Source organism: Ranitomeya imitator, chromosome 8 (genome assembly GCF_032444005.1).
Source record: "Ranitomeya imitator isolate aRanImi1 chromosome 8, aRanImi1.pri, whole genome shotgun sequence".
Classification (NCBI taxonomy): domain Eukaryota; kingdom Metazoa; phylum Chordata; class Amphibia; order Anura; family Dendrobatidae; genus Ranitomeya; species Ranitomeya imitator.
The window spans coordinates 24,446,263-24,466,616 of record NC_091289.1 but is presented as its reverse complement, the minus strand read 5'-3'; the positions used below and the strand labels follow the sequence as shown (position 1 = coordinate 24,466,616).

Here is a 20,354-nt window from a genome sequence, read left to right as displayed (position 1 = left end):
ATATAACACAGCCCACGAGGTATATAACACTGCCCACGTAGTATATAGCAGCCTCGCAGTATATAGAACCGTGTGCACCATATCCCTATTAAAAAGAATGAAAATAAAAAAGTTATATACTCACTCTCCGGCGTCCAGCGAAGCTATCCCGATGCGGCCGCCAGCTTCCGTTCCCAGCGATGCATTGCGAAATTACCCAGATTACTTAGCGGTCTCGCGAGAGCGCTACGTCATCTCGCGAGACCGCTAAGTCGTCTGAGTAATTTCGCAATGCATCAGAACGGAAGCTGGCGGTAGCCTCGCGCGCATCGGTGGACGACGGAAGGTGAGAATAGCACGATTTTTTATTATTTTTAACATTAGATCTTTTTACTATTGATGCCGCATAGGCAGCATCAATAGTAAAAACTTGGTCACACAGGTTTAATAGTAGCGTTAATGGAGTGAGTTACCCGCGGCATAACACGGTCCGTTAACGCTGCCATTAACCCTGTGTGAGCGCTGACTGGAGGGGACTATGGAGCGGGCGCCGGGTGCTGACTGGACAGAAGTAGGGAGGGGAGAATTCGCGGCCGGACTGTGCCTGTCTGCCAGCCGCGACCAAACAGACGGAAGTACCCCTTAGACGACTATATAGATAGATCATGGCCGAAAGTGTTGGCACCCGTGAAATTGTTCCAGAAAATGAAGTATTTCTCCCAGAAATTTATTGCAATCACACGTTTTGTTACACACGTTTATTTCCTTTGTATGTACTGGAACAACACAAAAAATATGAGGAAAAAAAGGCAAATTGGACATAATTTCACACAAAAACCCAAAATTTGCCAAACGAAATTGTTGGCACCATCAACTTAAAATTTGGTTGCACACCCTTTGGAATAAATTACTGCAATCAATTGCTTCCTATAACAACCACGTGTCTTACATCTCTCAACTGGCATTTTGGACGACTCTTCTCTTGCAAACTGCTCCAGGTCTCTGATATTTCGCCTTCTCCCAACTTCAATTGTAAGATCTCTCCACAGGTGATCAATAGGATTTAGATCTGGACTCATTGCTGGACACTTCAGAACCCTCCAGCGCTTTGTTTCCATCCATTTTAGGAGCTTCTTGAATTATGTTTGGGGTCATTGTCCTGCTGAAAGACCTATGACTTAGCACGCAAACTCAGCTTTCTGACACTGGGTGCTACATTGCCACCCAAAATCCTTTGGTAATCTTCAGATTTCATGATGACTTGCACACAGTCAAATCGCTCAGTGCCAGAGGCAGCAAAACAACCCAAAAAACATCTTTGAACCTCCACCATATTTGACTGTAGGTACTTGAATTTTTTTGGAATTTGATTGAGGCTGCTTATTTACAATCCGGACTATCCTGCGCTACAACCTTTCATCAATTTTTCTCTGCCATCCACGTCCAGGTAGATTAGCTAAAGTGCCATGGGTTGTAACCTTCTTATGCTGCACATTACGATCTCTGGAGATGGACTTGTACCCTTGAGATTATTTATATTGTTGAATAATTTTGGTTCTCAAACCACCACCTGTTCACATGGGCCAATAGATATACATTTTTATTGCATATACCTTTGCTATTAAGTGCTGCCCACTTTTTTATTTACCATAGGTTGGTGTGCTGCAATGTGTGGGCTGGCACCTAAACTTCAACTTTGGCTTGTGAACCTCCAATTTTTTTTCTAGATATAAAAATAGTAGAATGATTAATAGTTGCACAGATAGATAAATTAAAAGTTGCAGTGATGGGCGAACGTGCTTGGGATAAGGTGTTATCTGGGCATGCTCGGGTGCTAACAGAGTGACTTTGGCGGGCTCGAATAATATGTTCTAGTCCCCGCAGCTGCATGTCTCTTGGCTGTTCTACAGCTGCAACACATGCGGGGATTGGCTGTTTGTTAGACATGCCGAAGACACTCAGCACCCGAGCATGCTCAGATAACACCTTATCCCAGCACGTTCACACATCACTAATTATTCTTATCCTTTCACACATTTCATATCCATAAACGATTTTAGAAAAGAGCCGACATTATGTCCAGTGAAGTTTGTGCTAATTTATAACATGAGATTCTGGGAGGTCGTTCACAGGTTTCCATTACTTGCAGCAAGTAATGATATAATTAGTCTAAACCACGACCAACAACTGATGAACGGAAATGCAAAAATGTCCCTGGAATCCTGCGTGCGCAAAGATCAGGCCTGCGGCGCCCCCTAGGGCTCAGGAAAGGGATTAAGCGAGAATTCAAAGGCAGAGGGTTTCTTGCAGACATTTCTAGGTCTGTCGGAGGATGAATGCCCGTTCACGTGCTGCTCTCCACGCATATTTATGGAAGTTCTCTGGATGAAGACACAAGTGGGCGGCCATCACTCCATTCTTAACAAGTACGTCCTGTTAAATGCCATAAATGATCCAGCAGAGAGAATCCCTTTAAAAAAGGGAAAAAAAAAAAAACCTTTCTCCTGTTTTCTTTGATTTAAGGGGAATCTATCAGCTGGTTTTCACAATCTAATCTGAGAGCAGCATGATTTAAGGGCTGAGACTGATTCCAGTGATGCATCGCTTACTGATCTGCTTGGTGCAGTTTTAATAGAATCCCAGTTTTGTCTCATGAAGATGTAGCGAGCGCTGCCCAGAATGCGGAGCTGTGTATAACCCCGCCCACATCACTGATTGGCAGCTTTATGTGTACACTGTCAGCAAACTGCCAATCAGTGGTGGGGGCGGAGTTATACCTAGCTCAGCATTCTGGGCACCGCTACATCTTGAGACAAAACTGTGATTTTATTAAAACTTCACCAAGCAGCGGGGTTACACAGAATAGCTAGACTGCCTGGCACGCAACACCTAGTCTTGCAGTGAGAATCTCCTGCGGATGAAACACCGATTGTATTGAAACTACGGCAAGCAGCTTAGCAAATGACCCATTGCTGGAATCAGGGTCTCTGCTCGTGAATTATGCTGCTCTCTAATTAAATAGCTAACACCTGCTGACAGATTCCCTTTAATGTGTAAGTCATGCTGCCCGTATAAAATGCACTGATACCAATACTAAATATTTTAATTTCTAATGCCCATTAAAGTCCCAGCTGAAATGCAATTTGTATCTGGAGCTGCGCTCGTTAGCCCTTCCATTTTATTGCATTAGTTGCCAGGCGACTCATGAAGATTTACCGAAACTCCTGCTCCATGTCAGGGAGACTTTGTGCTCGTACCATAGATCATCACTTCTACAGGCTCCAAAACCCATCACTGGTGCCCAGGTCTCCTGAGTAATTCCTACCAATCGCTCATCTCAAAAGACATACATAATAAGTATGTGCCCCCCCCCCCCAGCTTTTCCATCTATACACATTAATATGGAGTCAGTCCCTCTGCAGATATAACAGCTCCTGCTCTTCTGGGAAGGAATCCTACAAGATTTTGGAGGCGTCTGTAGCAATGTTTGCCCTGTGAGGTCAGACCCCGATGATGGGGAGATGTCAGGCTCACATCTAGAGGCTACGGTGTTCGATGGGGCCAAGGTCTTGGTTCTGGGCAGCCGGTCAAGTTCTTCCACTGAACTCCCAAAACCATATTTGTATGGACCTTGCACACTGGGGGAACAGACAAGGGCCTTCCCCAAACGGTCTCCACAAAGCTGGAATTGTCTACAACGTCTTGTGCGGATACATTAAGATTTCCCTTCACTGGATCCAAGAGGGTGAGGCCAACCTGAGATAACATCACATTATCTGCCGCCATCGGTACAGTGGGCACCGTGAGGTCAGGGGGTAACGTCCTCCTGGAATCACCAAATGCAGACACCAGAGAAGTGTGATCAATCACTGCACAGAACGTCTCCCCCAGAGTCCTTCAATGGCAGCTTTACACCACTCCTGATGCTCGGCATTGTGCTTGGTGATGTACGGCTGCAGGCAGTCAATGAAGCTCTTGGCAGGGACCGGAAGGCATCAGTGCACTCTTTACCACCATATAAGCTCGTTTTGCTCATTCATCTGGTGATCAGCAGCCTATTTAGACCACACAATAATGGTGAAACAAGTATCTTTGCTCACAGTTATGTTACCAGTCTAAAAACCCCCTTAGGCCGATTTCACATTCGCGTTTACCTGATCTGCGGCGGGCTGCGGACTTCCTCCGTGAAGCCCCGCCCTCGGCTGCACCTCCACTGCTAGCTCCGCCCACATCTGCATGTGGCCTGCGTACCTATATTTAACATTAGGTACGCAGGTCGTGCGGCTGTATGCGCATGTGGCGCAATCCGCATACAGCCGCACGACCTGCGTACCCTAATGTTAAATATAGGTACGCAGGCCGCATGCATATGTAGGCGGAGCTAGCAGCGGAGGGCGGGGCTTCACAGAGGAAGTCCGCCACAGATCAGGTAAACGCTAGTGTGAAACTAGCCTTAGGCCTCTTTTACACTTGCGTCGTTTGGCATCCGTCGTTTTGGGAGAAAAAAAAAAACGGATCCTGCAAGTGTGCCCGCAGGATGCGTCCTTTACCTATAGACTTGTATTAGCGACGGATGGCCACACGTCGCGTCCGTCATGCGACAGATCCGTCGTGCTTTGGTGGACCATCGTCACAAAAAAAAAAAGTTCAATGTAACTTTTGTCCGTCGCGTCTGCCATTTTCCACCGTGCATGCGCGGCCGAAACTCCACCCCGGACTTCAGAATGGGCAGAGGATGCATTGAAAAACTGCATCTGCTGCCCACAAATTTCACAACATGCGTTGGTACGTCAGCCCGACGTACCCGTACCAACGCAAGTGTGAAAGTAGCCTTAATGGGAATCTGTCACCGGGTATTTGCTCCCCCATCTTAGAGCAGCATGATGTAGGGCAGGAGACTCCGATTCCAGTTACTGGGCTTCTTGCTGTCGTTTTCATACATTCAGTGCAGATCCGGCAGTGCTCTGTATAACCCCTGACCATGGCTCTGTGCATAACCAGTGGTTAGATGGGGTTATACAGAACTCATGATTATTGCGGACTACCTGGCAGCAGCTTTACTGGTTCTCAAAATCAGTTTCATCAAAACTACATCAAGCAGCCCAGGAAGTGACACATCGCTGGAATCAAAAATCAGCCTTTGCGGCATGCTGCTCTCAGATTAAATGGCAAAAAAAAACAACCTGATGACTGCTTCCCTTTAATACCCTGGGGGAAATGGTATGGAAAGAAAACCTGAATTTAACCCATTCCCTTCTTCCAAGAGCCATTACTATTTTTTGTCAATAAGCTGTATGAGAGCTTTTGATTTGACACCATCCATTTGGTCATCATGTGATGCACTGAAAAGTGGGGACAAATATTCAAAGTACAATTCCACAATTGTGGGTCTTATTTACCATGTTCATTATAAAGTAAAACTAACCTGGAGAATCATATTGCCTGGTCAGTACGGGTACGTAGATACCAAACAAAAAACCCCCCACACAATTCCACTTGTGTCACCATTTTCAGAGACCCTTAATGGTTTCTTTTTTTTGGGATATGGAGCCATCCGATTGCTTATTTTTGCGCCATGAGCAGATATTTTTTTACTGATATTTTGATCACCTTGTGTTGCAGTGGGCTAAACAATTCTGGCATTTTGATTTTTCATTAATCCGATCGGTAAACTGCATGTTATATTTTGACTGATGGAACTTTTTACAAAAGCCGCAATACCAAATTTTTTTTAATGGGGCAAAAGAAAAAAGGCGATTTTAATTTAGTTGGTTTCATTTTTTTTTTTTTTACTGTATTTAATAGTCCCCTTAGGGGAATTGAAGATGCAATCACCTGAGAGTATGAGCAACGTATAGCAGAAATCACGTTCTATAAAAGGCAGCATTCACAGGAGGAACATATTGGCAGACACGGGGGTCATCAGCAGACCCTGGCTGTCATGGAAAACCCATGTCCCAGGCATAATGATGACACGCTTGGCCTGTATCAAAGGCAGGGAGACTACTCTTGATGAAGTCAGTCAGAGGTGCATCTCCATACTTCTATACATATGGTGTACCGCTACCAATCTTACTACCAAGGCCAAGGCCTCATTCAGACATCCATGAATCACATACGTGCTCTGTGATAGAACCAGATTCCCACTTAGGTAAAAAAAATATGAACACTGCAGACCCGGGGCAGAATATCAAACATTTATTCCAAATCTGTGACTTCAGACGAGGACGCCGTACTGCTTCAGGACATTTGTGTACTTTTCGATTTTGCTTTCTACGTTCTTCTCTGCCCGCTTCTTCAGTTTCTGCAAATTGAAAATACAGAAGTCACACGTACTGTGGTCAGCAGCGGGAACAGCATTTTCTTCACAGATTTAAAAACTGGATATAATCTCAGAATATAAAACTATATTGAGAATTAGATCCTCATCCCCTCAAGCCCCTGTAAAGGACCCAGAGTCTTTCAAGAATATTTAAAGTGATGGCAGCAAGTTTCAAGCCGACAATCACATGAAGCCAGCATTATGGGGTCATCCAGCACTTTTGCATTAACAGGTATGGCTGACTTGGCATCATTCTGTTGCCAAGTATAGTTTTAGTTTAATTATAAGGATACGGGCACAATACCTGTTAAGCGGCGAATGTACACCTCCTCACACCTCATTGCCACAGTGAGCAGCAATGGATGACCCCTGTAAAGTTCTGCTCAATACCACTAAAAGAAGGATTCTATGCTTTAATAAACCATCTACAAGAGATTATTGTGCTGCTGAAACACTTGTTAGTCCTGCTGTGGCCTCACTGGTTGGCACAGATACTGCATTGGTCAGCCGTCTCAGATGGTAGTGCATGTGAACTGGTTTCATTGTAGTGAAACTCAAACACGAAATTCATCAACGACAAGGCTGAAACTAATCCTTCTGTGCCAACCAGACATTACCGGCATGTAAATCATTGGTGGATGCTCCAAAAGAGAACTGGAATGTTCCTCAAAGCTGTTGGGCTTTCAGCTTGCAAGCCTTCGGTAAACCATTGCATCCAGCACAGATGCCCGCCTCAGCGGAGCATTCAGCAGCTTGGAGCCATAACTGCACAGCCAACACTGATGAAAGTCTACCGCTTACCATGACCAGCTTCTTTTTGTCGTAGTGCAGCTTGGCTTTTTGCTTCCTCTTCTCTTCGAGAGTAGCAGTCACGGCTTGGTACTTCCAGCCAACTTCATGGGCGAGGCGACCGAGGTAGGCGAACTACATGAAGTTCCAATAAAGCAGTTTAGCCTAAAGTGACGACTTGTGGCCCATTGTAAACACGAATACATAATATTGTCAGATGGCAGAAGTCACATACCTTCCTTGTTGGCTTCAAGCGCACGATTTTCAGGGCAGCAGGGACAACCATACGCTTCCTCTAGACAGGGAAATGAACAGCTGAAGTCACTTATCTACAAAGCCACAATGCTTTCCCACAGGATAGTATTGGTAAATGGCCGCTCACCTTGTCATAAGGAGGTGGGATTCCATCGAAAACTTTCAGCCTTTCCAAAGCACCTTGTCCTCTCTTGGTCTTGTGAGGGAGCATTCCTGAGTGTAAAAAAATCCATAGATGTGTGAACATGTCCCAGCTCCCATGTGTGCCAAGTAAATCATCATGTTTGATTTAAGGACGACCAACTTCTAATTAAAGCAACTCCACTTCTAAAAACTTTTGACATGTAAGATTCTAATAGGAAGGGTTCATGAGAATGGATAAAACAAAGATACAAAGGGCTCGGCTGAGCATTGCTCGGCCGACAATAGAGATTATTGTGCTTTAGCCTCATATGGCCATACTGGATGGCACAATTACTGCATTGGTCAGCCGTCTCAGATGGTAGTGCATGTGAACTGGTTTCATTGTAGTGAAACTCAAACACGAAATTCATCAACGACAAGGCTGAAAATAATCCTAGTCTGGATCCCCTTTCTAGTGTCAGGAGTGAAGGATTAGGCCAAGCGCTTCAGATCCTTCATTTAAGCTATTAGCATTTGGCCTCCACGCAGAGAACCTCTCACATGTGAAAAATTTAAGGTGCAGTGACACCAAGCTCCTGAAAACAGATTGCACCAATGGGGAAAAAAAATTAAAATAAAATCAGGTTCTGGCAAGTGTTACCTCTTACAGTCCTCCAGAAGATGCGGCTGGGTGCTCTGAAGTGGTACGGCCCACGGGAAGGGTTTGTGTTCATGCGTTTGCGAAGAAAAGCAAGGTACTTGACTATTGGAGAAAGAAAAGGCGTCACACGTAATCACCAAGGGTGATAATACACTGAAGTCTGAAAAGGGATTCACAATAGTTAGACAATTTATTTCCGTGAATTCGGTCCTAACAGGAACACAGCAGCCGCTGAGTAGAGATAAGTGAATTTCATCGGGTCAGGGCTTATTTGGCAAGCTATAGCGCTTACCGAATAAGCTGCAGAGGGAACCCGCATTGTTCTGGCTGATCAGCTCCGCAGCAGCATGTGTCACGGTTGTGTGACCGGCACGACATGCATGGAGAGCCTGTTTGTTGGGCTCTCCATGCACGTGTCCTTAAAAATCTCAACCACAAAGTTACATCTGTAATGCATCGCTGTATATGCCCTGTGTGCACAACATCCTTAAGATGTATCCAGCTTACTATGGAATTTACAGGAATAGTAGACCGCTTTATGGGTAAAGTGACCAAACTGAGAACACTTACGTTTGTTGCGGTAGAAGTTGCCAGAAATGTTGATGCCTTCACATCTTACAACCACCACTTTGCGTCCTGAGGATCCAAAACATCAGTATTAGATATTCATAAACAGGATTTACATTAAGGGATATTATCGAAGCATCAGATTGTCCATAGGACAGGAGAACATCTGTGATCCTGAGAATTGGGCTCTGAATGGAGCGGAGGTGTCCATGCTCGACCTCTCCTTTATTGCGTATGGACTGGCAGAAGTAGCCGAGCGCTTTCCTCTGCCTTCTCAGAAAGTCCCATAGACTGACTTCATGGGCAACTCTGCTCCGGGTGTCAGAGCTCAATTCTTAGGATCGGCTGGAGGATCCCTGCACAGACCCCCAGCAAACAGTGCGTTACATCATATCCTATGGATATTGAGGGTAAAATGTTTTTGGAAATAGTCCATTAAGGATCAAGTTAATGTCTCGGTCTCAGATGGTAGTGCATGTAAAGTGATCTCATGGTCGATTAAACTCGTATGAGAAACTTTATGCTCATCAACGACCATTTATAATATTCATTGGAAGAACTTTCACACTTACCAAGCAACAACTGTTTAGCCACAATAGCAGCGAGACGACCAAGGATATGTCCTCTGCCATCGATGGCCAGAACCTGCACAAAAACACAAGCGTCAAACAGGCGGCAACGGTCCGCACCATCAGTGTCACGTCCGGCAGCCGTCTCAGATGGTAGTGCATGTAAAATAGTTTCATTGTAGTGAAACTCAAAACACCAAGATCATCAATGACAAGGCTGAAATCAATTTCTCTGTACCAAGGTCAGCAATGTCCACAAACCACGTCCACGGTGATAGCGAGATTTCTGAGGGCACTGAAAAGTGGTGCGCACGTCTCAGATGGCTGATATCTGTCCAGTGTAAAAATATAATCACTTTCTCCTCAATCAGTAAATGATAAATTCTCTCAATAGTTACATGGATAAAGATCCAACATAGGGGCGTGGCCTGAGAGTCCATGTGAGCGGACGTGCGGCTGTGAGCTCCCGCCGCCGTACATTCTAAAATCCTGCAGAGCCGCTGCTGTTTGGTCCCTGCGGGGGGCTTACCGGCTGCGGGGAGACTTGGAGGGTCCGGCGGTGCTGAGCGGTGGTGCTGGAGCCGGCGAACATGACCAGGAGACGGCAGAAGGACGCGGGAGCCGGGGATGCAGGCGCAATCCAAGATGGCGCCGACACGAGGGAGAAGGCAGACAAGGAGAACGCCGCATGTAGAAAGCGCATGGAGGTAGCGGCAAAGCTCCAGCAGTATGCGAGAGCGGAGGCCGCAGAGGAGGGAGCCGGAGCTGATATCGAAGAGGAGGAGGAGAGCCCAGCAGGAGAACATGAGGTACAACAGGGGAGAAAGGAGAGTAAAATGGCGGTGGCAGAAGGGGGACCCGAGGAAATGGCGCCAGAAGCTGAGCCTACCCTAAGAGACGTCTTTGCGCTGGTTTCTTCATGTAAACAGTCTCTGACCTTACAGATACAGGAGGTTAAGGGGGACACAGCCCAGATAAACGCAGCCATGCAGAAGATTGACAAACGTGTGGGGGAGGTAGAGGAGAGAGTGAGCACTGCAGAAGACCATATAGTGCAGCTGCAAAAAGCAGAGAAAAAGTTCACTCAAGCAATAGCTGAATTGGCGGCGAAAAATGAGGACCTTGAGAACAGGTCCAGAAGAAACAATATTCGCATAGTGGGCATCCCTGAAAAAGCTGAAGGGAGGAATCCAACGGAATATATTGAAAAATGGCTGTTAGAAACATTTGGAGATATGGCGCTAACAAAAGTGTTCGCGGTAGAAAGAGCGCATAGGGTCCTGCCGAAACCACCTGTCCCTGGAGCGAATCCCCGTACCATGCTCGCCAAAATTCTAAACTATAGAGACAGAGACATTATCCTGAGGAAGGCCAGAGACATGACGGATCTGACAGTTGAAGGCCAAAAGATTGCTATCTACCCGGACTATTCTACTCTGGTGCAGAAACAACGGATGATGTTCACGGGTATAAAGAGACGGCTGAGGGAATTGGGTGTGCAGTATTCCATGATGTTTCCAGCAAGACTGAGGGTGGTGGCGTTTGATAAAATTCATTTTTTTCAGAAGCCGGAGGAAGCTACCCAGTGGATCGATATTAATGCTAAAAAGCTTAAAGGAAAAGGAGACTGAAACTGTGGGAAAAGTCTGATCTTGGTTACTTATCTGTCAGTTGGCAAAGAGTCATGTGATTGACAACTCAAGGGGTACGGGTGGTGAAGAAGGGAGCTGGATTGTATTCAGTTAAAGTTAAAGGGATGGTGTAATGGCTGCTGGGAAAGGGGGAGGAAGGGTAAGCGGCATATTTTAAGTGTATGCAGGTTTCTTGCGTGTGTAAATAATTCTACGTTAAAATGTTTTGAGGCACATTATTTTTCAAAATGTCTGAAATCCTGTTATGTACAGTGGTGGGAGGAGGGTTGGGAAGGTAATGCCAAACGGAGTGTTCGCTATGGGCGATGATGCCCCACTCTTGGAGAGAGGTGGAATGGTTAGATGTGAGGGGGGAAGGGTGGGAGGGGGAGGGAAGTTAGACAGCTTGGGCTCAAAATTGACGATACTTATAGTGAAGATGAGTCAAGTGATGGGGACCCGTTTTAAGATTTTGTGCTGGAATGTGAGAGGTCTAGGGGAGAAATCCAGACGTGCTGCGTGTTTGCAATATGCAAGAGACCAACGGGCCTCAATGATATGCTTGCTGGAGACGCATTTGGTAAGGGAAAGGTGGATGTTCTGAATAGACGGTGGATTCAGAAGGGATATCATTCTACCTTCTCCACGTATGCAAGAGGAGTCTCAATCTTGGTTCCAGCGGGAGTTCAGTATGAGGAGGTGAAGGTATATGTGGACGTGGAGGGACAGTATGTACTAATACGGTGTATACTGTATGGAGTGATGTGTGTTGCAGCGATGTATATTCCGCCTCCCTACTCTAGCAGGAAAATTAGAGAAGTAATGGAGCGAGTGGAAAGATGGGGGCCGGCACCGTTAATAATTATCGGGGATCTAAACAATATCTGTGATGAATATTGGGATAAAAATAAAAATACTCAGAATAGGTCGGAGGGACACATAACATTTGGCACCTATATACAGGAGATAGGTATGATTGATCTTTGGAGGGTTAGACATATTGGAGAGAGAGAGGGTACTCATGTTATTCACCGGCGCATGCCACGCTCTCTAGGATTGATATGGCTCTGGGTAACAGGATTTTGGACACATTGGTTGGGGAGGCGAGATATCTGCCAAGGGCCTTGTCGGACCATAGTCCAATTGAAGTAGAGGTTAGATTGGAGGGGGCTCGCTCGCTAAGTGTAAGAGAATGGAAGATTCATCCTAATTGGTTACAGAGTATTGAGTTGGAAAGTATAGGACGGGAGGTGGCGGAATTCTTTCTCTTAAATGATGGAAGTACTGATGCTCTTACGATTTGGGATGCAATGAAGGCGTATCTGAGGGGACTACTGTTTAGGGACATTAGTAGGTGTAAGCGGAGGACGAGAGAGGCAGTAAAAGTGGCAGTTGAGGAGTTGAAGGAAGCAGAAGACGGGATGGCCACACTGGGAACCCCTGAGGCAGAGAGAAGGATGAAAAACGCACAAGATCATTTGGAAAAAATTCTGCTAGGCAAAGCCGAGAGGAAGCGGGATTTCCAAAGGGTATTGTTCTATCAGGAGGGAGAAACAGTGGGACATATGCTGTCGGTAGTGGCTGCTGCTCAGAGAGGTTCTTCATATATACATTCTTTGGACTCTGCTAGTGGAGGTAAAATAACGGAAACGCCTGAAATTTTGAGGGCCTTTGCGGACTTCTATGCAGATTTGTATTCCTCTCGGGTTGGTGAATCGGTCGAGGACACACTGACTTTCTTGGAAGGTCTGGATCTGCCGAGACTGAGTGAGACAGATAGGGAGAGCCTTGAGGCCCCTATCACTGAGGAGGAATTGAGTCGGGCATTGATGTCTATGGCCAATGGGAAGGCGCCTGGGGTCGATGGGCTACCCGCTGAGATCTATAAAGGGTTGGCAGAAGTGTTGATTCCTAGATTAAAAATGGTTCTGGAGGAAGCTAGGTCCTGTGGGCGCTTGCCAGCCTCTATGAGAGAGGCCATAATAGTGGTCATTCCAAAGGAGGATAAGGACTTGGGGAAACCGGAGTCGTACCGCCCAATTTCTTTACTAACAATTGATGTCAAGCTTCTGGCCAAGGTGTTGGCTCTCCGCCTCTCTAGTGTTATTGCGAGTCTGGTGCATTCGGACCAATCTGGCTTTATGCCGGATAGATCAACGGCGATCAATTTGCGGAGGTTATATGTAAATTTGCAGGTAGAGTGACAACTGTGGTCGAAGAGTGATTGTATCGCTGGATGCACATAAGGCGTTTGACAGTGTCGAATGGGGATACCTCTGGCAGGTGCTGGAATGTATGGGGTTTGGTCCGCAGTTTGTGGCCTGGATACAGCTGTTGTACTCATTACCATCCGCCAGAATTAGAGTAAATGGGGAGCTATCTCGTCCTATAGGGCTGGCTAGGGGTACTAGGCAGGGATGCCCGCTTTCACCCCTCCTGTTCGCGTTGGCTGTAGAACCTCTTGCTGCTAAGATTCGGCAGGCGGATGGGGTCCCTGGGTTTAGGTATGGGAAAGTAGAAGAAAAAATAGCGTTATACGCGGATGATGTTTTGCTGTTCCTGGCGGATCCAGACAATTCACTAAGAGGGGCCGTTGAAATTGTTGAGAGATTTGGTACTGGGTCGGGACTAACAATTAATTGGGATAAGACGGTTCTTTTTAGAGTGGATGACGTAGGAGAGAATGTGAGTGAGGATGTTGGGGATGAGAGGCTGAAGGTGGTTTCCCAATTTAAATACCTCGGAATATGGATTTCGGTGCCAATTGCGGAGTTCCTGCAAAGAAATTTGACTCCTGTTATGGGGGTACTCAAGGCAAAGGTAGATGCCTGGAATAAGCTACATCTATCGGTCGTCGGTAGGGTAAATCTTATTAAAATGGTCCTGATGCCTAAAATTCTTTATGTTCTACATAACGCACCAATTTGGATCCCGCGGGGGAAGTTCAGGCAGATTAACGCCCTTTTTAGAAGTTTGATATGGGGAAGACAATATCCACGTATTAGCCTGGAGACGCTTCAGCGACCCAAGGAAGATGGTGGTTTGGCTTTGCCCAACCCGGAAATATACTTCCTTGCGGCCCAGAGCCAGCATTTGAAGGGCTGGGCGCGAGGGGCGTCATCCAGTGCAGTACAACAGCTAATGGAAGAGGTGACGGACCGACGACCGTTGGCTAGGTGTTTGGAAGATGGCTCTTTGAGCGCTTTGGGGAAAGTATACCCAACCCTGTTCCTGATTCGTAAATTGTGGAATGGACTAAGGCAGATTCGTGGGGTTAAAGGGCTGACTAAATTCACACCGATATGGTCTAATAACAATTTAAAGGAATTTGAGGCCTTGGGAGGAATATTGGAATGGCAGAATAAGGGAATTTGCTTTGTTCACCAGATAATCCAGCGACAGGAACTGAAGTCCTTTTCTCAATTGCAGGTAGAATTTGGGCTGCGATCCACAGGGGTATATCAGTACGCGCAGATGAGACATGCCTTTAGAGCTCAGAATAAGAAGGCTGATATCAGGGTTCAAGATGATATAGTGTTGGAATATGTGTGTGGTGACGGAACTACAAGGGGAGTTATTTCCACCCTGTATAAGGACCTTATGCGCACGTTCCTGCTAGATTTCCCTATAAAGGCGAGAGCTAAGTGGGAGAGAGAAGTGGGACCGATGGAAAATGAAACCTGGGAATCGGTGATGGAGTGGGTTCCACGACTATCCTTGAGTGAACCATATAGGCTCTCGCAGCTATACATTCTGCATAGGGTATATAAATCTCCGGAAGTGCTATACAAAGCGGGATTGCGTGCCAATTCTGAGTGTCCGAGGTGTGCGAGTGAGAATGCAGGAATATTTCACATGATGTGGACGTGTCCGAGACTGGCTGCCTATTGGGTGGTGGTTTTGAGCCGGGTTGAAGCAGCGTATAAGTGCAGAGTTCTTAGAGACCCGATAGTATGCGTGCTGGGATATGTGGAAGAAATTGGAGTTGACAATACTTGGAAGATTGCAATCGCTAGGCTACTCTACATGGCCAGGAAAGTAATAGCACGAAATTGGATAAATGCGGAACCACCAGTGAGAAGGGAATTTCTCCAATATGTTCAACATGGTCTAAAATTGTAAAAGGGGGTGTACAAAAAAAGGGGGAAAATAGAAATGTTTAATAAAATATGGTCTCCTTGGCTTGATTTGGATTGAGGAGTATTGTCGTCGAGTTTCCTAAGAGCTGGATGAGGATAAATTACACGAGGCAGAGAAGGCCTCAGTGGGGTGAAGATTGAGACTGAGCTGTCGTAGGGGGGAGGGGGGTAGTTGGGGTAATGTTGGGGTTTATTAAAACAAGAAAATGTGTATGTGATATAATGCAATGTAAATGGCATTCTGATGTTCTTTATATTGTTAATAAAAATCTATTTAAATAAAAAAAAAAAAAAAGATCCAACATAAAGAGTAAAGGTACCTTCACACAACGGTTTCGTTAACGATATCGTTTTTTGTGACGTAGCAACGATATCATTAACTAAATCATTATGCGTGACAGCGACCAACGATCAGGCCCCTGCTGGGAGATCGTTGGTCGCTGGGAGTGATCAGGACTTTTTTTTTGGTCGCTGATCACCCGCTGAATTGGCGTGTGTGACGCTGATCCAGCGATGTGTTCACTGGTAACCAGGGTAAATATCAGGTTACTAAGTGCAGGGCCGCGCATAGTAACCCAATATTTACCCTGGTTACCATTGTAAAAGTAAAAAAAAAAGTACATACTCACATTCCGTTGTCTGTCACATCCCCCGGCGTCAGCTTCCGGGGCTGACAGTCAGTGCGGGAAGCTGACGTCCGGGGACGTGACAGGCATCAGAATGTGAGTATGTACTGTTTTTTTTTTTTTTTTTAACTTTTACAATGGTAACCAGGGCCCTGTGCTTAGTAACCCGATATTTACCCTGGTTACCCGGGAACTTCAGCATCGTTGAAGACAGTTTCAACGATGCTGAAGTCTTTCCGCGGATCGTTGGTCGCTGGAGAGAACTGTCTGTGTGACAGCTCCCCAGCGACCACACAACGACTTACCAAGGATCACAGCCAGGTCGTATCGCTGGTCGTGATCGTTGGTAAGTCGTTTAGTGTAACGGTACCTTAAGTCAGCAGAGACAGATTACCCCTTCAAGAACCCCCCAGCCGTCCTTATGAAGAGCACTTTTCCTGACACCTGAGAGACAATTGATCGTTCTTACCTGGCTGGAAGATTTGAACTCTCCTCCCAATTTCTTGTAGAAGCCGGGGAGACCCCCTTGGAGCAGGTTTTGAGGCAGCTTCTTGGCCTGAAGTAGAAGAAAGAAGTCACATCAGTGTGTCGGGGTTTTAAGGGCAAATTAATATTTCTGACTTCACATTAATGGGGGAAAAGAACCATTACAATATGGTCCTTGCAATCTTGAGGGCGGGGTGTCTGCATGGGGATAGACCACCTGTTTATGACAGTATCAGACCAGTGGATGTCAAGCTCTGACTCCCAAAACATGTAGCTCTGAGCAAACTGGGACTTGTAGTTTCACCAGCCGGAAAACATAACTCAGCATTCTCTGACAGCGGCACATCATAAAAGCGAAATGTGAGACCAGGGTCACCATCATCCCCCAATCAAAATGATCTGCCCAGTAGATCTTTTAAAGTGATCTTTTCAGATAAAAACTACCTCCAGTAATCTCCCACAAGGCTTTGAATCTGCCCTATATAGGCTGAATGGAGCAGGACTAGTGCGCACTTGACCACTGGTCTATTCGACTAGGAGCACACAAGTCACCTGCTAGGGTAACCTGATGGGTCTGACGAACTTACTACCCATCCCCATCTAATCCTCCTACAGCAGGAGTCTTATTTTAGCACATGTCTTGTTGTTCACATTTTTCCTACCAGTGGCATCGTCGTGATCTGTGCCAGGTAGGTCAATCTCTGCAGGATCAGGAGAAAGCACTCAGGCCGGGTCGGAGAGCCAACAGTGCAGGCGCCGCAGGCACAAACTATTAGAAAGCGCTGCACATGTTCGACTACCGCTGCTGCGGTGGCCGGTAACCAAGAGAACAAACCAAAATGAAACCTCAGAACTGCCTAAACATTTAATAAGTTGTTTGTTCTTAGAAGCACTTTACAATTTTACCCATTTTTGTTTTACTTTTTGGAAACCGATGAAAGGAAGGCGACCGTCCTTAGAAACCCCCAATGTATGTGTGTGATCTATCTGAATCAGCAGCGATCACGGGGCTCAGGATAACATTACTTGCAAGGCTCCCCCCACTATGGCCAATTGTGGTGAAAATCCCTTTAAGAGGGAGCTGGCTGATAACAGAGAATGCGCCTGTGCAGCCCACGTGACAGCCACGGGCAGCTGACTCCCACATGGCAGGTTCGCTGCCGGCTCGCACTACGGCATTAGTCATCACGACAAGGCCGGAAAGCACAAGCTCCACAGTCACCAGGGCCCTGTACGAGGTCTCTCCGCACCGGCCCGGACTCCCAGATAAGGCCGCGACCTCAGCAGCCGCGCGGCAGTCATCACCGCAGACTCCCGGACTGGCCGCGGCGCTCCGCCCACCCCTCCGCCGCGTACGGTAACTATAGAAGAGCAGGAAAGCAGCCCCCGGGCCGGAGCCTCTCACCTTAGCGTCCGCCATCTTGGCCTGCCGGACGAGAAAGAGACTCGCGCTTGGCCACGGGGTCTCCAAGAGGAAAGAAAGGGGCGGAAGTGACGATTTGAACACGCCTCAGGAAGTAGGCGGGGACAGGCGCTGCGAGATGGGTGACGTAGCAACACAGGGAAAGAACCAATCAGCTTTGACGTTTCTAGAACGCAATGGCAGGTATTAAAGCTGACGTCTGATTGGTCGCGGACTGCAACTTCCGCCCGTTCATCATACCGGAAGCTGAGGCATGTCGGGATTTGTAGTTCAGGGAGTGATTACAGCGCATTACTGGCTTAGAGTAGGGGACTCTCTTTTTTGGGGGGCATACTTGGTGTATGTGGACACGTGGGCAGCAGAAGCAGAGTGGGCGTCAGAGTTCCTGAATAATCTTCTCCATGTATAGTTTACTTTTATTGGTGTAGAAATTTAAAGGGGCAATTAGTGACTATTCACTTATAATGTGTGCAAAACTGTAAAGCGCTGCGGAATATGTTAGCGCTCTATAAAAATAAAGATTATTATTATTACGCATCAAATGTGACTGAGGTCGATGACGTTAGGACCCCCACACTCTGTGCGCGCGTCACACCAGGTGTAAGGGGGCGTCATTTCATCACCACTGTCACCTCCGATGCAGACGTAATGACCGCCCCTTTAAATCCACAAATTTCCAATTCTCCAGAAAAAAAGGGGTCACTGACATCCTGACACTAGGTAGCCCCCCGCACGGAGCGAGGACGGACACAGATGAGGTTTATGGAGACCGTGCCCCTTAGAGGGGAATATAGCATCCGTTTCCGAGTCCCGAGCAATGGCTGTAAAAGACGGCAACTTTCCTAAAGGGTGTCTCCATTTTTGGGGGCAATGGTTTAATTACATTAATTTATTTTAGACTAAACATTTTTACAATTGGGTTTTGTTACTAATTTTGGCTTTTCCAGGTTCCTTGTTTTCCTGCACGTTCAGCTTTGATGTCATCTGTGGTCGTTAATCAGCCGAGAGGAGCTCAGAGGAAGACGGATAAAAGAGTCAGGATGTCCCCATGATGACGGGCTCGCTGACAGATGCTCAGTTAACTCCTTCCGCAGCCAGCAATAAACAGTGCAGCACGCTGAGGCTGCAGGAGGAAAGCGGTGCAACGAAGGATTGCTCCATCTCGCATGAACACAGTGGATGATTTGTTCAGTAGACGGCCTAAGAATATTGGAGGAAGTCGCTGGAGCGGTCTGCCCGGTCTGTAGTTACAAGGATTAAAGGGGTTGTCCAGTAAAAACAATTTATCACCTCCTATCACCCTGTCCACGCAGAAAAGTTCTCACACCCTAGCGGTGACGTCAGTGAGGTGAACGGAGTTCATCAGCTAAGAACTGTACTCCGCTTATTCACGTCACCGTGAGACACTGATACTGCGCTATGATGCTCAGCATCAGTGTCTCTGCTGGCTGCCAGGCTCAACACTCGCGCCATGCCAACGTTCAGCATGGCATCTAGATGTAGCAGAGCTAGACTCGTCATGGGACAACTGGATTGTCTTCTCCTTGGACAGGTGAGGAATGTGGTTATTATTTTAATTCTTTTACAGGAGACATGGGCTTCAGAAGATTAGATGTAAAGGGGAGTATAACTTTGTTTTTTATTTCAAATAAAGGACTTTATTCTGTCTTTTTTTACAATATCACTATGGGGTTAGTATTAGGGGCATCTTATAGACGTCTCTCCATTGCTAATCTCTGAGGTTGATGTCAGCTGACAATACAAAGCTGACATCAACCCTAACCCTATTACTCCAGTTGTCACTGCACGAGGGCAAGTGGGAAGAGCGAGGCTAAGTGCCAGAATTGGCGCATCTTGTGAATGCACCTTTTCTGGGGCAGCTGAGAGCTGATGTTTTTAGTATACGAGGGGGCCAATATCCATGGCCCCTTCCTAGGCTATTAATATCAGCTTGCAGCTGTCTGCATATCCTTTGCTGGTTATTAATTATAGGGGGACCCTACATCATTTTTTAGGGGGTGGGGGTCTCCTATTTTAATAACCAGTAAAGGCTAATTATACAGCTGAGCTGTGAGATGATAATAGCCTGGGAAGCTCCATGAGTATTACCCCCTTCCCAGGCTATAAACATCAGCCCCCAGCTGTCTGCTTTACCTCAGCTGGTTAACAAAATTTCGGGATCCCACGCCATTTTTTTCTTTAATTTATTGATTTATTAATTAAATACATGTACAGTAAGCTACACCAACACTGTGCCAATTATGTCACTGACAACTTTAGATCTATTCTATGCATATCTATCTTTTACTTATCCATCGAAGAATATTTCCTTTGAAAACTATCTTTAAATGAAGAGAATTACTCTATTATTATTATTATTATGATACTTTTTTATAGCGCCATTTATTCCATGGCGCTTTACATGTGAATACGAGGGAAATCTAGACAAATACATTAAACATGAGCAGATAACAGGCACACGAGTACATAAGGAGGGAGGACCCTGCCCGCGAGGGCTCACAGTCTGCAGGGGATGGGTGATGAAACACTAGGAGAGGGTAGGGCAGGTTGTGCGGCGGTTCAGTAACTTCAGGATCACTGCAGGCTGTAGGCTTGTCGGAAGAGGTGGGTCTTCAGGTTCTTTTTGAAGGTTTCTATGGTAAGCGAGAGTCTGATGTGTTGGGGTAGAGAGTTCCAGAGTATGGGGCAAGCACGGGAGAAGTCTTGGATGCGGTTGTGGGAAGAAGACATAAGAGGGGAGTAGAGAAGGAGATCTTGAGAGGA

The 20,354-nt window shown here is 46.4% G+C and overlaps 1 protein-coding gene and 4 non-coding genes across 5 annotated transcripts; all 5 read right to left on the bottom strand.

Annotated features, from left to right (window-relative positions):
• Positions 1–6,162: 6,162 nt before the first annotated feature.
• On the bottom strand, positions 6,163–17,685 carry RPL13A (ribosomal protein L13a). Its single transcript, XM_069736574.1, has 9 exons — positions 17,553–17,685; positions 16,131–16,217; positions 9,269–9,341; positions 8,700–8,765; positions 8,130–8,231; positions 7,473–7,558; positions 7,326–7,385; positions 7,103–7,225; positions 6,163–6,283 (listed from the first exon to the last, which is right to left on the bottom strand). Exons 1-9 carry the CDS (start codon positions 17,565–17,567, stop codon positions 6,197–6,199), a joined length of 699 nt encoding a protein of 232 aa, XP_069592675.1. The 5' UTR covers positions 17,568–17,685; the 3' UTR covers positions 6,163–6,196.
• LOC138648552 (small nucleolar RNA Z195/SNORD33/SNORD32 family) lies at positions 6,808–6,882 on the bottom strand. Its single transcript, XR_011315164.1, has one exon. It is a non-coding gene; the product is annotated as a small nucleolar RNA Z195/SNORD33/SNORD32 family (small nucleolar RNA).
• On the bottom strand, positions 7,835–7,909 carry LOC138648551 (small nucleolar RNA Z195/SNORD33/SNORD32 family). The gene has a single exon (XR_011315163.1). It is a non-coding gene; the product is annotated as a small nucleolar RNA Z195/SNORD33/SNORD32 family (small nucleolar RNA).
• LOC138648549 (small nucleolar RNA Z195/SNORD33/SNORD32 family) lies at positions 9,152–9,234 on the bottom strand. The gene has a single exon (XR_011315161.1). It is a non-coding gene; the product is annotated as a small nucleolar RNA Z195/SNORD33/SNORD32 family (small nucleolar RNA).
• Positions 9,406–9,481, bottom strand: LOC138648550 (small nucleolar RNA Z195/SNORD33/SNORD32 family). The gene has a single exon (XR_011315162.1). It is a non-coding gene; the product is annotated as a small nucleolar RNA Z195/SNORD33/SNORD32 family (small nucleolar RNA).
• Positions 17,686–20,354: the final 2,669 nt, after the last annotated feature.

Excerpts from the sequence above, each read along its gene's own strand:
- RPL13A (XM_069736574.1), bottom strand. Across the intron at positions 9,342-16,130 it reads AGTTCAAATCTTCCAGCCAG|GTTCTGGCCATCGATGGCAG; the intron begins GTAAGAACGATC and ends GTTTTTGTGCAG. Across the intron at positions 7,386-7,472 it reads TCCCACCTCCTTATGACAAG|AGGAAGCGTATGGTTGTCCC; the intron begins GTGAGCGGCCAT and ends TTCCCTGTCTAG.